General features: G+C 38.2%; 1 protein-coding gene across 1 annotated transcript in view; it reads left to right on the top strand.

The window, feature by feature from the left end:
- The window catches only part of LOC137062960 (ephrin type-A receptor 5), a 121,439-nt gene that overhangs the window by 59,569 nt on the left and 43,922 nt on the right, over positions 1-17,948 (top strand). Inside the window, exon 6 of the mRNA XM_067433927.1 lies at positions 15,243-15,367. Coding sequence (XP_067290028.1) covers positions 15,243-15,367 — 125 coding nt within the window. The remainder of the gene's footprint in view (positions 1-15,242; positions 15,368-17,948) is intronic.

Genomic DNA, 17,948 nt, shown 5'->3' with positions numbered 1-17,948 from the left:
TATTAAAAAAAAAATGTATGTTGTGCTGCGTGTCCCTGTGTGTGTAATAAGCAGAGTGTATGGGCGTTGTGCACCCACCCATAGGCGCATATTACTAACACGCCATATAAATAACACAAAAATACTGCATCATTTTCAGTTGCCTCAAAATAGCAACATGCCAACAATGGGCCTGAATACACCTCGTTTTCAGACCAGCACGCCCATGGGCAAACAGATGGGTGCGGGTGCATTTGCTGTTTAAAAAGAATGCCGCTGGACATGAGAATGATAACTGCGTCGAGCTGAAACTAGCAAAAAATACTTGCTTCGTGCCTGCCGTTGCATTGCACTGGGTGTTTGATACAGTGTCCTATTTAAGGGTATGGGGGCGATATTCGACTCAGCCAAGGACTAAACAAGGTATTTAACAAGGCACAGGTGAAACACAAGAGGGCAAATCAAAATAAAAAACATTGAAACAGGAGAGCATTAACATAGAAAACACAAGAAACTGAACTGAGAACAGTGCAAAGCTGAAGCAAAACACAAACACCTTAAGTCCAGACATGACATTTAGGCCGCATTTGCATTGGTTCAAGTGACCCAATTCTGATTTGTTCCTCCCTTGTGGCACAGATATGATATGACCCATGAACGTGTAAGCAGAAAAAAAGCACATGACCTCATTTTAGGACTTATTCATATGTTGAAATAAATCTGAAATGAATTCGACATGTGACATGTGTGACGTACATGTGCACGTCTGCCATCTTAGCCGACAGATCGGATATTCCTGTCAATGCGGGTCGTACATCATGGAAAAAAGTGACTGGCAAATAATTAACTCAGGTGGACACTTACCGTGATCACATGACTCTTGGCACAATGGAGGATGAAGGCTCAACCCAGTGGAGTCATGGAGTCGTATGTCTTTTCAGCCTTAGGTGAAGAGATAGAAACCTTTAAAGATGGTGTGAAAAACATAATTTGCATTCATTGCAAAATTCTGCGTTTTTACTTCCTTTTCTGTCTAAGCTTTTGCAGGCCACGTATAACTTTGGTTGATTCGGCAAGTTTATAGTGCGAATGCAGATATCAAATATGGGTCACTTTTAAAAGAAGATGACAGCTGGTTGTCAAAAAAACAAACAGATATAGTGAAAAAATCACATTTGGGCATCAAGACCTGCACTGTATATGCAGACTTAAATGTACTAAAGTCCTACTAAAGTGGAAAGAACGCTTTTTTTCCCCACTGTAAAGAACCTTTTAATGGAAACATTTGGGTAACTGTAGACAAAAAAAAAAAAAAAAAAAAAAAAGGTAAACAATATTACAAATATTTATTTTCTACAGGGTGATATTATTGGTAAATCTCATTTTCCCCACCTACATGACCTTGTTTATATTATTAGAAAATGGAAATTATTTCAGAGATTGTGAAAGTAATTACATTTTAAAGACAGCAGATATTTTAATTTAAAATAATGTGCACAATAATACTATAATTAAATGGGGTAAAACCTTATAAAGGGAAACTGCATTACTTGATGCTTTTAAAGGGATAAAAAAATATATATTTTGGGTGTTTTAATTAAATTATTATTAATTTATAATTGATTTATTATTATTATTATTATTTTAATTTAATTATTTAATTTAATTATTATCAGCAGTTATTTTTTAATACTGTTTAACCAGTTAATTTACAGCATTTATATAATTTTCAAGGTTGCCATGTTACTTCTTATTCACATATGTAAAAAGAGGGGGAACAAGGGGAACTGACACTAAAACCTTTTCAATGCAGTGACACCTCTCCTGACTGCCATTGACTTTTCATTAAGCTAATGATGACCCTAATGGACACTGAAGCCCTAATCTGATTTATCTGTAAGCGGGTCTGTAATTGCAGGGGATTGCTCAGAAACAGCGGGGTGGAGACTCCTTTGTGCCCCTAATGAGTGTGTGTGTGTGTGTGTGTGTGTGTGTGTGTGTGTGTGTGTGTGTGTGTGTGTGTGTGTGTGTGTGTGTGTGTGTGTGTGTGTGTGTGTGTGTGTGTGTGTGTGTGTGTGTGTGTGTGTGTGTGTGTGTGTGTGTTAGTGTGTCGTGGAAGTGTTGGTGTTGATAAGGCACTTTTGAAATGAAGGATGTTGCGTGAGCCGAGTGGAGCTTGCAGTGGAATACTGAGCGCTTTGCCTCTGCGGTCTGGATAATCCGCTTGGTCGATGTGTCGAGTAGCGGTCATGTTTTATGTGAACTGGATGGCTGGAGGCTAAGCGAGAGGTTTGGCTGGAGTTCTGAGACCAGACGTGCTCACAAAGGTGCTTGACTGTCTGAACTTGAAATCGCTATTGAACTATTGAGGGGGGATACAGGCTTTCACTGTGTCAACTGAGTGAAAATCACTTTTGCATTGTCTTGCTTTTGTCTTCCCTCGTTTGAAGCACAACTCCATTTGAAGATTTTTTGTAAGCCAGTATTCAAAGCAAACACAATCTGGGATATTCCTACAATGCAGAAAAATGTACTATGCCACTATTATACTTTTTAGATACTACCTCTAATACAGTGTGTAATTTATCTGTTTGTCAATGTTAAAGGTCTGCAAAGTTTTAAACTTTTATATAAGTTTTAAACGTGTGTGTGTGTGTGTATATATATACATATATACATATATATTAGTTTTATTTTTCATAATACCATAATCACCATTTACTAGCCAATACCAATTCATAATACCATAATTTTTATTGGTATATATTTATTTGAACTTAAGCTAAAACACATTCAAATATTATATGAAATACTTTATGCTAAATTTGAAAATGTGGCCTGAAATACATAATTGGCAACACTCGAATGATGTACCTCCAGGTACGTTTACCTGCACTTTTTGGGGTAAAACATCCACTGGAGGCGCTAAGTGGTAATTTTTTTTCTCCATTCCAGATGCGCAACATGACATCATAACTGATCTCACAGAATGAATATTTATAGCCTAATTTTATATTTTGGAGCAACTAACTCCACTCCTACCCTAAACCTACCAACTCTCAACAATATAAAACACGTAACAGTAACAGGCAAATCAATGTACAGTCACGTGTATTTATTGCAAAAACTGACCAAACAACAGTATAAAAATATTAACTCATGTTGCATTCCATGTCTTCTGAAGTCATACAATATCTTCATGTGAAGAACAGAGTTGATCTTAATGTTTTAGTCGTTGAAATGATGATCGCGCTCCTTTGCGAACAGAACACACACACACACGCACCCGTTCATTCATATTTCTGATTCAAATGATACACAGGGCAAGATGAGAATGATGCGATCGGTCACAAGACACACGAGAGCCAATGGCATTTTACAATCAAAGCTGACGCAATGACGCAATTGGTCACGAGACACACGAGAGCCAATGCTGTCAAAGCTGACGTGATGTTTCTTCCGGCAGCAATATTTGAAATGTATTATTAATCTTTGGCAGATGGATTCGACGTTACTGAACGCTTTTGGGAATTTTCTTCACACAAATCAATCGTTTGGCCTCGGAACACTTCGGATATTTGTACGTTCTGAATAAATTGTGCCTGCAGTCGTATCTGCCTGTTATATCCTGTTATATGCTATATATATATTTTTTTTTAATAATACACGAATGGGTAGGTTTAGGGAAGGAAGGAATTGAGTTACGCTTTCAAAATGTGTCTGAATATGTGTGTGTATCCACAACGTAAATGGATTTATAAACATACTAAATAGTTTTTTTTGAAAATGTAAAAATGCAGAATGTTTCTTGTGATGGGTAGGTGTAGGGGCAGTGTGTGTGTGTGTGTGTGTGTGTGTGTGTGTGTGTGTGTGTGTGTGTGTGTGTGTGTGTGTGTGTGTGTGTGTGTGTGTGTGTGTGTGTGTGTGTGTGATGGGTAGGTTTAGGGGTAGGGGCAGTGTAGGGGGATAGAATGTAACGGGATTGATAAACACGCTAAAAAGTGATTATGTGTCTTGATAGCACGCCAAAATGGCATACGAATTGGCGTATCATATATACGGCATTTCATGAGATCAGTCTGGGAATGGAGAAAAAATATTACCACTTAGCGCCTCCGGTGGACGTTTCACCCAAAAAGTGCAGGTAAACGTACCTGGAGGTACATTATTAGGGTGTTGCAAAAATGTAGGCAGAGTCATGTATTTCCAATGAGCCTGGGTTGGGAATTACCCATATATCAAATGAAATGCTCTGCCTATGTAGCGTTGGATGTCGCATTTCCCCTTTTGAATGTTGTGCCAATCAAAGCAATGCTAAACCGTTAGTGACCTATAAATCAATATATGAATACGGCAGGGTACCTCAGGCTTACAGCACTGCAACATAATAACAGGCGCAGGTGATGCAGGTACTGTTAGGCATAAAAACATTTATTTCCACTTTGCGTAATCCATTATCCTAAACTCTCAGGGCTTTTTTTGCCACCTTTACATACAAACACTGCATTCTTATTTTGGGAGAAATATTTAACATAATATTTGTGCCTATTTCCGCGCCGATGCATCTCTGTCACAAAAGCACAGCAGATGCAGTTACGAGGCGTACAGAAACAGTCTTAGGGTGCTAATTTATTTCACAAGGGCTGTGAGGGTACAGTATTTCCCCCTTTAGAGACGACTTCAACATCTGCTCAGCTCATTAAGTTACTCTCAAATCAACAGAGGAATTATGCTCTTTAAAACACTATTAATTATGACAAGCAAAATGATCATTTCTGCAGCACAGGGGCGAGCCGTCATGCATAGTCAACAAGGCTTGTGTGCGGAACGTTAGCTCGCTAACGCGGATCTTTACAAAGCCGCAGATGATATAAATTCTGTTTTTACTTCTAAAGTGGGGAGAATTTTAGAACTGGAAGCAGATTGTACAGGTCGATCAAATGCTCGCTAATTTCCAGCGTTTTCGCACGAGCAGGATTTCAAAACAAACTGAATCGTTTGCAGGTGCAAGCGATTAGCACGTAGCATTGGCATGCCTCTCAAGTGCTTTCCCTGATAAATGTCGACAGACGCACGAGTGGAGGCATTTGCGGAGCTCTTTTTTGTTGCCGAATTATTTTGTGAGCCTTGACTATTTTCTCATTGACAGCTGAGTGCATGATGTATCGTTCTGAAAAGAGTTGTGACACTAAGCGTTCTCAAAGCCTCTCAGCAAAGCTCTTCTGGCAAGCGGCTGTGAGCACTTGTGCTTCACTAAACTCAGCGCATCCGTTTGAGTCTCTGCAGATGGTGACCCGATCGCTATTAGGGAGCATCTAACTTGAAAGTAGCAACACAACTAAGTTTCAATTGTTTGATAGCCATTTTTAAAATAGCGTAGCTTTCTATTAACATGTTGGTTTCAACTAGCAGCTTTACATTATATTGCACATAAAGGTTTACAGTAAAGCAAGCTAATAATCAGCATCTTATGTACAATATTAGAAAATCATGTTTATGCTCATTAATTGTTTTGTTTGGCCAGATCATGTAAGCGTATTGATAAAAATAAAAATAAAAATATAAAAAAAGATTAATCTTTTCTGTATAGTTAGCTATGTTTTGTTTTTAGCCTGCAGCTGCTAACTAAGTTGTCAAAAGATTAGCTAGTAATCACACACACCATTCGCCTACATTTGTGTCATGTCATATGTATTCGGCCCCCTTGAACTTTGCGACCTTTTGCCCCATTTCAGGCTTCAAACATAATGATATGAAACTGTAATTTTTTGTGAAGAATCAACAACAAGTGGGACACAATCATGGAGTGGAACGAAATTTATTGGATATTTCAAACTTTTTTAACAAATCCAAAACTGAAAAATTGGGCGTGCAAAATTATTCGGCCCCCTTAAGTTAATACTTTGTAGCGCCACCTTTTGCTGCGATTACAGCTGTAAGTCGCTTAGGGTATGTCTTTATCAGTTTTGCACATCGAGAGACTGAAATGTTTGCCCGTTCCTCCTTGCAGAACAGCTCGAGCTCAGTGAGGTTGGATGGAGAGCAGTTTGTGAACAGCAGTTTTCAGTTCTTTCCACAGATTCTCGATTGGATTCAGGTCTGGACTTTGACTTGGCCATTCTAACACCTGGATATGTTTATTTTTGAACCATTCCATTGTAGGGGTGCCCCCGACTAAGGATTTACACATTCGAATCAGAATTTTCGAATCTCTCTGTAGTCGACCGATAGTCAAATCATCTATGTGTGTAAACCATAGACCGGAAAATATTAAACGGTATAAACGGGTTGGGAAGGGCAGGACACTAGTCAGCAGGAGGCTAAGACTATTTTTATTTTACTTTACACACGGCACACAGCAACCACTTTTAATAAAATGATCAAAACTATACACTACACATTCGTAAATGAACCGTTCTCTCATAACATTTAAAGGCCGCGATCGAAACACAGAGCATCCCACAAATATATAAAAGAACATTTTGATAAATAAACCTAAAAACAATACCTGCCTAAAGAGGAAAAGAACACTTTGAGTGCGTTTATATGCGCGTTCTTAAGCCGTTTGTGCCTAAAGGGGGTCGCACACCGGACTGAAGCTCAGCGCCGTGTCTCAGGTATCTCACCAGGCAGACGTGAACATTACGCGCCGCGCGCGAGCTCAATTTTGAATCACTGCACGATGAGTGTATCTTGTAGTACAGGGTGAAATCAGTATATACATTCACGATTTGAGGGAAATATACATTTATCGCCATGGACAGGTGTCGAATGCCGCCGTTGGTGTATATGTGTTCGAATTTTAAAGGCGCTGCGCGTCCGGTGCGAAGCTCAGTGCCCTTAAAGGGGCGATCCCTCAGCGCCGCGACACGTCTTTATAGCACTAAGATTGAGCACACCCATATTGCCAAAATGGTATAATCCTCGTTTCATAACCCCCCGCGACGATTCGACCATGAGATCAGTGGTCGAATCCGGTCCTGCATATCGATGCATCGAATCTTCGACTATTAGGGGTCACCCCTATTCCATTGTAGATTTTGCTTTATGTTTTGGATCATTGTCTTGTTGGAAGACAAATCTCCGTCCCAGTCTCAGGTCTTTTGCAGGTTTTCTTCCAGAATGGTACTTTCGCAAGGCACTGTATATCTCTTACTTTGAGGAAAAACTGTTGGAACGCCAGCGTTCTCTGTGACATTTAATATATATATATATTAAATGTTACCGCCCTCAAACTTTTAAACGTTAGTGCATAATAAAAATAAACAAATAAAAGTAAGATATAATTTAAGACATATTGGGCTGGTTTCACAGACAGGTCTCAGATTAAGCCAGGATTAGACTTTAGTTCTATTTGGACATTTAAGTATAGCTTTTATAAATGTGCCTTGTGCATCTTGAGACAAAACCATGACAGTGACATATTTTTAGATATGGAAGTGTGAGTTGCTTTCAGATAAAACAGCTCAAACATGCATTTTAGGGTGTATTCACACTAGGCACGGTTGCCATGAACCGGGCCCGAGTACGATTGTTCCCCCTCCCCCCTCCCCCTCTGGCCTGCACTCACATAGGGTTTCAGCATTCATGCCGGAGCACGCTTATGTCATTATGGTGCGACGGTTTCGGGATAAACAGGAAGAGCGGCGCTCTCTGAACACAATGCAGTCCATCGCTCTGTTTTCTTTGTGGATAATTTTGTGTTGTTTGGTCCACGGTGGTCCACAGCCCTCTCACAGCCTGTTGTTAAACAGATGTGTCGCCTTAGTGGCGCGAAAATTTTCAAGTAATCGTGATGCTCGTATGAGGAGGTTTGCAAGGTACCAGCTGAAGTGCAGCAAGGACTTTGCAGCTTTAATTACGGACTCCAGCACGGTTAGCGCAGACACTGCATGCGAACCGCGCCTGAGTCCAACTAAACCGTGCTCTGGCCCACCTCTTCCAAGCGGGCCAGGGCCGGCTAATCGAGCCGCGCCCGGGCACGGTTCGGAGCACTCACACTAGTCAAACGAATCGCGCTTTGGTGGTCAAACGCACTCGGGCACGGTTCAAACTGGCTAGTGTGAGTACACCCTAAGCCTTTACTGTGAAACTGGGGGATTATCTGAAAGTATACAAAAAAAATGTTTTGTGTTTTAGATGGTTTTGTTTATCAAGCACATTTATCTATCTCATTCATTTTTCATGTTGACATTTTTATTTTATTTATGATAATCGAGAGGAAGGTACTGTTTATATATTAAGTAAATATAGTAAAGTAAGTAAATATATTTTGCATTGTCCTAGAATCTGTTTGTTTCTTTCTAGCCAGATGCTATAAATATAAGCGCAGATATGTTTGGCAAATATAAGATTGTATTTCGTAGCTAATAGTTCTCAGGCCAGGCCTCTGGCTCCATGGCATTGAGTCTGTTGGCATGAGTTATATCTCAGGCCTAGATTTGGCCGTTGGGCTGTTCGGCTCTGCCAGGGGTTTTTCATCTTGCTTCTCGGCAGGGCTCCCCAAACAACACTTGTTTACAAACACACTGCCTGTTGAGATCTTCGTGTTGGCAATGATTCGGGCCGGAGCAGAGGAGATGACCTTTCTTAGCCAGATGAAAAGTACAGCCCGGCATGCTAACTTCAATTAAATTACGTGCACATATTTGCCTGGAAGATTCCACCCACACAAAAAAACAATATTGCCTGAAGTCACTGTGGTACTGCCAGGAAGTGATGCTGCTCACACTAAGCTGGATTCTTGTTTGACAACTGTGATTAAGCTAAAGTGGCTCGTCTGTGTGAAATAAAAGACAAAAATAGTTTGCTACATGAGTTCAGTGTGGAAGTAGTGACATTTCTTGCTATTTCGTGTTAGCGATTCCACGACTGGCACAGATATTGAGCGTTTCCGAGTTTGAAGATTGTCACACTAGATGAAGGCAACACTTCCCATTTGGAGGCATTAATCAGAGTGCTATCATCACACTTCCTCTGACACGTTTCCCGGAGAATGCTGGCGTTCCATCTGTTAATGAACTGAGAGGCGGCACTTTGGCAAGACCTTTGCACTGTGAGTTGTCATCGGTGACAAGACCGTGTAGGACTTTATTACCTTTGCATTTTACAGCTAACAGTATTTTGCAACTCACTGTTTGGCAAGTGTTTTGAATCTTTGGCCTTTTGGAAATGGAAAAAGATAATTTCAAGCTGTGAAATAAACACTATCTGGATTTATCACATTTATTAGATGGTCCACAATTTACTCAGCCAAGTGTGTTAGATGAAATCACACACTGAACTAAAAATAGGACTGTGAAATTTCACACGGAAAAGAGCTTTATTGCTTTTGTGTTGCTGTCTTATAAAGTCTGTGCCAAATATGCACATTTCTGTGTTGATTTTGGGAGAATATCTGTTGAATTAGATAAAATGTTTTTTACACTTATAGGTTAATGAAGTTAATGAACAGTTTTTCCTTGATTGCAGTTGATGTGCAGAAAAAATGGGTGTGGATTTGAGCGAGTTGGACAATGGACAAATTGTGACGGCTAGATGACTGGGTAAGAGCATCTCCAAAACTGCAGCTCTTGTGGGGTGTTCTCGGTCCGCAGTGGTCAGTATCTATCAAAAGTGGTCCAAGAAAGGAACAGTGGTGAACTGGTGACAGGGTCATGAATGGCCAAGGCTCATTGATGCACGTGGGAAGAGAAGGCTGTCCCGTGTGGTCCGATCAAACATATGAGCTACTGTAGCTCAAATTACTCAAGAAGTTATTGCTGGTTCTAATAGAAAGGTGTCAGAATACACAGTACATCGCATTTTGTTGCATATGGGGCTGCATAGCCGCAGACCAGTCAGGGTGCCCATGCTGACCCCTGTCCACCTACGAAAGCGCCACCGGTAGGCACATGAGCATCAGAACTGGACCACGGAGCAAAACTGAATCACATTTTCTTTTACATCACATGGATGGCTGAGTACTAATGGGTCACTTGCCTGGGGAACACATGGCTTTAGGATGCACTATGGGAAGAATGCAAACCGGAATCTCAATTCAATGAACAAACAAGTCTGATTCATGAAGGCCCCATCTCACAACTTACAGAACTTAAGGGATCTGCTGGTAACATCTTGGTGCATGTTTTGGCAGCAAAAGGGGTACCAACAGAATATTAGGCAGGTGGTCATAGTGTACGTTGAAAAACTGGAATTGATGAAATGGGACATTTTTATGGTAAAATACTGTTAAATGTTTTTGGGAGTGTAAAATATCAAGTGATCTTATAAGTTATATTGAAAAAACGTAACTTGACATTCCTATAATTCCTTTGTGACACTTCAAAAGTGGTGTGTTTTGTTGAAATAACAGTTACAACATATATTACTACATATATATATATATATATATATATATATACACACACACACTCACCTAAAGGATTATTAGGAACACCTGTTCAATTTCTCATCAATGCAATTATCTAATCAACCAATCACATGGCAGTTGCTTCAATGCATTAGGGGTATGGTCCTGGTCAAGACAATCTCCTGAACTCCAAACAGAATGTCAAAATTGGAAAGAAAGGTGATTTAAACAATTTTGACTGTGGCATGGTTGTTGGTGCCAGACGGGCTGGTCTGAGTATTTCACAATCTGCTCAATTACTGGGATTTTCACACACAACCATTTCTAGGGTTTACAAAGAATGGTGTGAAAAGGGAAAAACATTAAGTATGCGGCAGTCCTGTTGGCGAAAATGCCTTGTTGATGCTAGAGGTCAGGGGAGAATGGGCCGACTGATTCAAGCTGATGGAAGAGCAACTTTGACTGAAATAACCACTTGTTACAAGCGAGGTATGCAGCAAAGCATTTGTGAAGCCACAACATGAACAACCTTAAGGCGGATGGGCTACAACAGCAGAAGACCCCACCAGGTACCCCTCATCTCCACTACAAATAGTAAAAAGAGGCTACAATTTGCAAAAGCTCACCAAAATTGTACAGTTGAAGACTGTAAAAATGTTTGCCTGGTCTGATGAGTCTTGATTTCTGTTTTAGACATTCAGGTGGTGGAGTAAGAATTTGGCGTAAACAGAATGAAAACATGGATCCATCATGCATGGTTACCACTGTGCAGGGTGGTGGTGGTGGTGGTGTAATGGTGTGGGGGATGTTTTCTTGGCACACTTTAGGCCCCTTAGTGCCAATTGGGCATTGTTTAAATGCCACGGCCTACCTGAGCATTGTTTCTGACCATGTCCATCCCTTTGTGACCACCATGTACCCATCCTTTGATGGCTACTTCCAGCAGGATAATGCACCATGTCACAAAGCTCGAATTATGTCAAATTGGTTTCTTGAACATTACAATGAGTTCACTGTACTAAAACGGCCCCCACAGTCACCAGATCTAAACCCAATAGAGCATCTTTGGGATGTGGTGGAACGGGAGCTTCGTGCCCTGGATGTGCATCCCACAAATCTCAATCAACTGCAAGATGGGGTCAAACACAGTGTTAGTATGGTGTTCCTAATAATCCTTTAGGTGAGTGTATATCTGTTCCCCCCGTTAGTCTAGTCATCAGTGTGTGTATTTAAGTTCCTCTTGTTCACGCTGTCTTTGCCAGATCACCATTATGCTACCATTATCTTACCTGAGTGTCTTCTTGTTTTACTTTGAGTTTGAGCCCTCTATATATATATATATATATATATATATATATATATATATATATATATATATATATATATATATATACATATATATTATAATGTCTTGGAACAACATTAGAGTGAAAAAATGTTGACGGAATTTTAATATTTTAGTATTATTTTTATACTATTATATAAACTCATTAATTCTATTCTAGCTGTTCAATACACAAGGCTACTTTTGTATAATATATACATGTAATCATGTATTCTGATTCTGTGGAAATCTGCATCTTCAAATGTTTGGATATATATTCTCACTCTCTGTCACATCAAACTCCATGACTATTTTGTTTGATGGATCTCCTGCTGATGTTTTTGTTCCGTGTCATCACTAATATAGATCAAAATTCCCTGTGCTGACCTTAAGGATTATTGAGAATCAATAACTCAAAGGGCCGCGTCTCCTACTTGACTGAAAGTCAAACATTTAACAGGCTGCCAGAGCGTTTAAGTGGCCCATCTACCCTCCACAATACCTCTCCTTCCCTGCAGGCCTGCAGATCAGGTTGCCATAGTATACCGTTTCAGGCTTTTAAGATAGGAATGATTACAGTTTTGTCTGGGCAAAAAGGATACAGTTACTCTTTGTATGGGAACGAGAGGATGGGGAAAAACACTTTTCTTTGCTTTCCAATGGTGGGGTTCTATTGAGCTATTGGATCAGCGCTTGAAGGATCATCCAACGAAAAAGTGTTTTATCTCTAGGACACAGTCTGACACTTCTGTTAAGGAATATAAAGCCGGGTTTGATTTCAGAGTTCCACACATAGACAGATAGGAGCTTTTTTTACTCGTATAAGACACCAAACAGTAATATGGGAGGGAAGGTGAGGGAGAAGTAGAGAGAGAATTTGGGAAATAAACAACTGAATTTAGTTTTAGTTTACAGTTTAATGTGTATATTCTAAACAGGATGTAAGCTTTACAGTATGAGCTTTTCTTATAGATCTTACGGTGCAGCGGCAGAGTAAAAACTAGTAACAGTCAAGTTTGTCTCAAAATTATAAAAATATACAATGGCACTAAATATGACAGATACTTAGGACACTTCATGTTGTTGGTGAATAAAGATATTTGTAATATAATTTGATATATATATATATATATATATATATATATATATATATACATCAAAAGTCCACAGAACCAACATTTCTAAACTTCAATGAATACATAAAGAAGACCTCATAAAAACAATACATATTAAATAAGTGTTCAATACAAATTGTGTTAATTGATGTATTGAAATGTATTTTGAAGCAATTACTGTCCAAAAACGCACAGTAAATGATGACAAGATTTACATTTTCGGGTAAACTATTCCTTAAACATGTAGCTTTGTGGTTTGTTCATACACTGTAAAACATGTAAATTAAATTTACAGTAAAAAAAAAATAAATATCTTGACTGTGAAAAACATATGGTAGTAATATTTCAAGTTTTACAGATTGAACTTATTTTTGAACTGAAATAATGTTAATATACCAGATTACAATAAATAAATAAATAAATAAATAAATAAATAAATAAATAAATAAATAAATAAATAAATAAATAAATAAATAAATAAATAAATAAATAAATAAATAAATAAATAAATAAATAAATAAATAAATAGGGCCGGGACTTTAACGCGTTAATTAATTACGCAAAAAAATAAATAACAATTTTAACCACATTTATTTTTGCACCGCTGAACATTTTTCAATGAATGAGTTTCGATGGACCGATTATACTGGAACACCAACTAGCGTTCACGAGTCACGACAACAACAAACCATAGTGAACATGAACGAAGAAGCTGATCGCTTTGCTTGGCCCCGTGGATGGGATTTTTTTTTTTTTTAAACGAAAGGATGGAAGCGTCGACAAGAGCATGGTTGTGTGAAAGCTAAACAACAAGGAATTTGCGTATCACTGCAGCACATCGAGCCTCAAATATCACAAATATGCTTTTGCTACACTTAATGGCAAACATTGCACTGGTCTGCTGGACTGAAATACATAAACAATATTTTGTTGTTTAAGCTTATGTATTCAGTCATTAATAAATGGTACACTAAAAATCCATGTGAAAAATTACTTCTCATTGTTCTCAGGTCAAATATTTATATGCAATCAAAATGTGATTAATTTCGATTAATTAATTACAAAGCCTCTAATTAATTAGATTTTTTTTTTATTCGAGTCCCGGCCCTAAAATAAATAAAACGTTTTACCTTTATAATAATCAATTAATTGACAATTACCGTCAATTGCAATTACCATCAAAAATGGCATTTTTTCATGAAATATGAAAAAAAATATCCAAAAAGTATCAAATGTTAAAGAAAATGCGTATATGCCTGATAAAGTTCATGAGAGCGAAATGTTGCTGGTAAAAAGTTTTTATATCTTATTAGACTTAATTGAATAAAATTAACTTTAGACCTTATAATAATCAAAAGTCATCACAAGTATAGCTCTTCCACAAGCTGATGTAAATAATAAATATATAGAAGATGCGCACAGTGTCATGCACAAACATACTGTAAAACCCCATCATGGTAGCACACATGACTCTAAATAATGCAATTTAACAAAATAATAATAATAATAATAATAATAATAATAATAATAATAATAATAATAATAATAATGTTTCCATGTATAACTTACTGAACTTTTTTTTTCTAAGAGTGTATATGCCATGTGGTTCTCTTTATTTTGTCAGTTACTGTCAAGGCTGTTTTGGCGTTGGTCTCCTAATTTGTTGCTTATCTTCCTCTTCTAGGATTGTCTTCTTTTTTTGTATGCTGAACTGCACTGTGACAACATATAGCTATTTCATGTCATGCATTATAGAGACTTTAAGATACAAAAAAACAACAAACAAACAAAACAAAACCTTCAGTGTAATACTTAATTTAGAAATTTCAACCCAACATGTCAAAGCCACTCATGCCACGTATCATTTGAACTCCATTTGAACTCCAACTATAATATAAAGCTGTGAATATTTAGAGTTGTTGTAAATAGTATCAGTCGAACTGTTTTATAGACAAAGCATATAAACCATAAAACATGTTAACATGGTTAATTCATGTTCAGAGTGATGTTATGTCTGGGACTTTATTGGGAAGGAGGTAAATCAGGAAAGATGTCCCAATGCATTGTTTTGTCTGCAATAATTAAGTTAGATAAAAATTCAAGTATGTCATTGCTTGATTCCACTTTCAAAGCGATTTCTCAAAGTGATTAACTATTTAACAAGAAAGTCATTTCCTCTGATAGTCTGTACCACTGAAGGTTTTGAATATTTCACATTTCTGAATTGCTTTTTCTCTGTGTGAACAGTATGAATCACATGAAAGTAATTAGCACAATATGATTTTTCGTTTCATTAGAATTGCTAAGGGGATGGACTTATCAAAAATAACTCTCAAATATATAGACTTAGAAACTTTCAAATGACAATTACAGCACATTGCATCAGGACTTCGCTGCATCACGCAGGAGAATACATTTTCAGCTTGATTTGATGAAAAAATAGTAAAGTGAGATGTAACTGTTTTGTTCCCAGCTCCGTCTCCTATAACAGTGGTGAAGAAAGGCAAGACGGCGAAGAATAGCATCACAGTGTCCTGGCAAGAACCCGACCGACCCAACGGCATCATACTGGAGTACGAGATCAAGTATTTTGAGAAGGTAAATACTGCATCACATTTGCATATGTACAGATCACATTTCACCTTAAAACAAAGAAACAATATTATATAATATATAAAAAATACAAATAATTAAATGTCATAATTAAAGGGGGGTCATGGCCTAATAGTTAGGGTTAATATTAGAGTCGGACTTGTAAACCGAAGGTTGTGGGTTCGAGTCTCAGGTCCAGCAGGAATTGTCGGTGGGGGGAGTGAATAACCAGTGCTCTCTTCCACCCTTCCGTCCTTTAGCAAGGCAGCGAACCCCCAATTGCTCCCTGGGTACCGCAGCAATATGACTGCACACTGATGTGTGTGTGTGTGTGTGTGTGTGTGTGTGTGTGTGTGTGTGTGTGTGTGTGTGTGTGTGTGTGTGTGTGTGTATGTTTGTGTGTGTGTTTGTTCACTACTGTGTGCACTTGGATGGGTCAAATGCAGAGCACAAATTCGGGTCACCATACTTGGGTACACGCTACTTCACTTTTCACTTTTCACTTTCAGAAGTCTGACTTTGAGTTAGCATGGTCAAATAAAACAAATGTGTTTACATTTGATAATTGACCTAGAAAAAAATGTAGACCATTCCTTTTTCATGTTGTTTTGTTCAGTTTATGCTTTAACTAGGGCTTTCAAGCCATTAAACTGTTTTAATATTTTTAAAGCTATTACATGACGTGCTGACTAATTAATCAAATTAAGCAAGCATCAATTTTGGCTGAAAAATTACCGGACAAAACATGATTTAAAGTCATTATTGTATTAGATGAGAAATGTTTGAATAGACACAAAACATTTTTAGAAGCTGCATCTGAAGTGGCATTTCAGCATTTTTACATAGACTGTTTAATGCAAATCAGAGGTGGCATAAATATAAATGAAAAATGAAATGAAACAGTTGGTGGTGGCAAGTCAGTGTCTTAATGAATAAATCATTCAGTCATTCATTCAACCGATTCATTCAAACAGTTGATTCATTTAGTAAAGAAGCAAGTGAGCAACTTTATGAATGGGTAAATGAATCAATGACTCACTAAATACAATAAAACATATTGGTTATGTATGTGACACTCGTTCCCTGAAGGAGAGGTCGGAGACGTTACGTCGATGTCACCGACATACTGCGATCCCAAAAGGTCGGTGACGTCGGCGTTACATCGAATGTGACCGACTGAAAGGGAGTCGCGGAATCATTCAGTAATAAAAGGAAGTGTATGTAAGACTGTGGCCAAAACTTATATTGCAATCACTTTCAAATGACTGCAGAGCAGTGTATCCCTCTCCCCCCGGATGCCGAATCACTACTGACTTCATGATTGGTAGATAGGTTGAGGGCGGAGCTTTAGGCCAAAACATCAACATCAGTTGAGGGCTGCAGCAACAACTTTTAAATGACAATATCCTAGCCAGACTATTGATGAATTGAAATCCATTTCTTACATACAGTTCCTGTAACATGTAACCCAACCACGTTCCATCCCTAAACCTACCAATTTGTGTTATAATATATAAAATACAGGATATAGCAGGCAGACATGACTGCATACACAATTTATTAAAAAAGTACAAATATTCCAAGTGTTCTGAGGCCAAAGGAATGATTTGTGTAAAGAAAATCCCCAAAAGCGATCAGCATCTCCATCCGCCGAAGATGCACACATCAAATGTTAAATATTGCCGCCCCCTTACGCCAGATTTCATAGTGAAATTGCATTGGCTCTCGTATGTCTCGTGACTAGTTGCGTCATTACATCAGCATTTATTGTAAAATGTCATTGGCTCTCGTGTGTCTCGAGACCGATGTCATCCTAAAGATTAATATAAAGAGAGATATGAAGAGATATGCGTTCATGGAGCTGCAGGATCATCATTTCATCGATTCAAACATTAAGATCAACTCTGTTCTTCACATAAAGATATCATATGACTTTAGAAGACTTGGAATCCAACATGAGTTGATACGTTTATACGGTTTTTGGTCAGTTTTTGCAATAAATACCTGTGACTGTACTTTTATTTGTCTGTTACATGTGTTACATTGTTTAGAAGGGTGGTTTAGGGTAGGAGTTGGGTTAGTTGCTCCAAAATATAGAAGTAGCCTATAAACATTCATAAAATCATCTGCTTTTACAAATGTCGATATAGTGATGCCTAGGGGTACTTTTAGCGTCTTCATTGTGATGCGGAAGGCACTTGACCATGCTTCAGATTTTGACGCCTTGGGAGTGAGAATAGGTTGAGTTATCGTATCGTTTTCATAGGTGAGAACCTTTAGTTGATGAAAACGATGCCAACAACTGTTTATCAACTAAATAAACACTAAGCTATGATTGCAGGGAAATAGCGACCAGTATATCAGCCATAGGTATATACAAAAACATGAGGTAGAGTAAATGATTACAGAAATATTAGTCTAATAAAGTAACATTACAAGTAGCAAGGTTGTCGTCAAGCGTCTCACCAGACCTCCCCGCTGGCGACAACACTCACAAAGCCGGAAACTAAATCCCCTCTCCGATCGCCATCTCTGATTGCTCCTCACCTTGCAGCATTTTCCGGCTGCTTTGTTGAGCCATTTAAAG

This window comes from Pseudorasbora parva, chromosome 23 (assembly GCF_024679245.1).
Source record: "Pseudorasbora parva isolate DD20220531a chromosome 23, ASM2467924v1, whole genome shotgun sequence".
In the NCBI taxonomy this organism is placed as follows: domain Eukaryota; kingdom Metazoa; phylum Chordata; class Actinopteri; order Cypriniformes; family Gobionidae; genus Pseudorasbora; species Pseudorasbora parva.
Note: the sequence above shows the minus strand (reverse complement) of the source record. Positions and strands in the feature narration are given on the sequence as shown.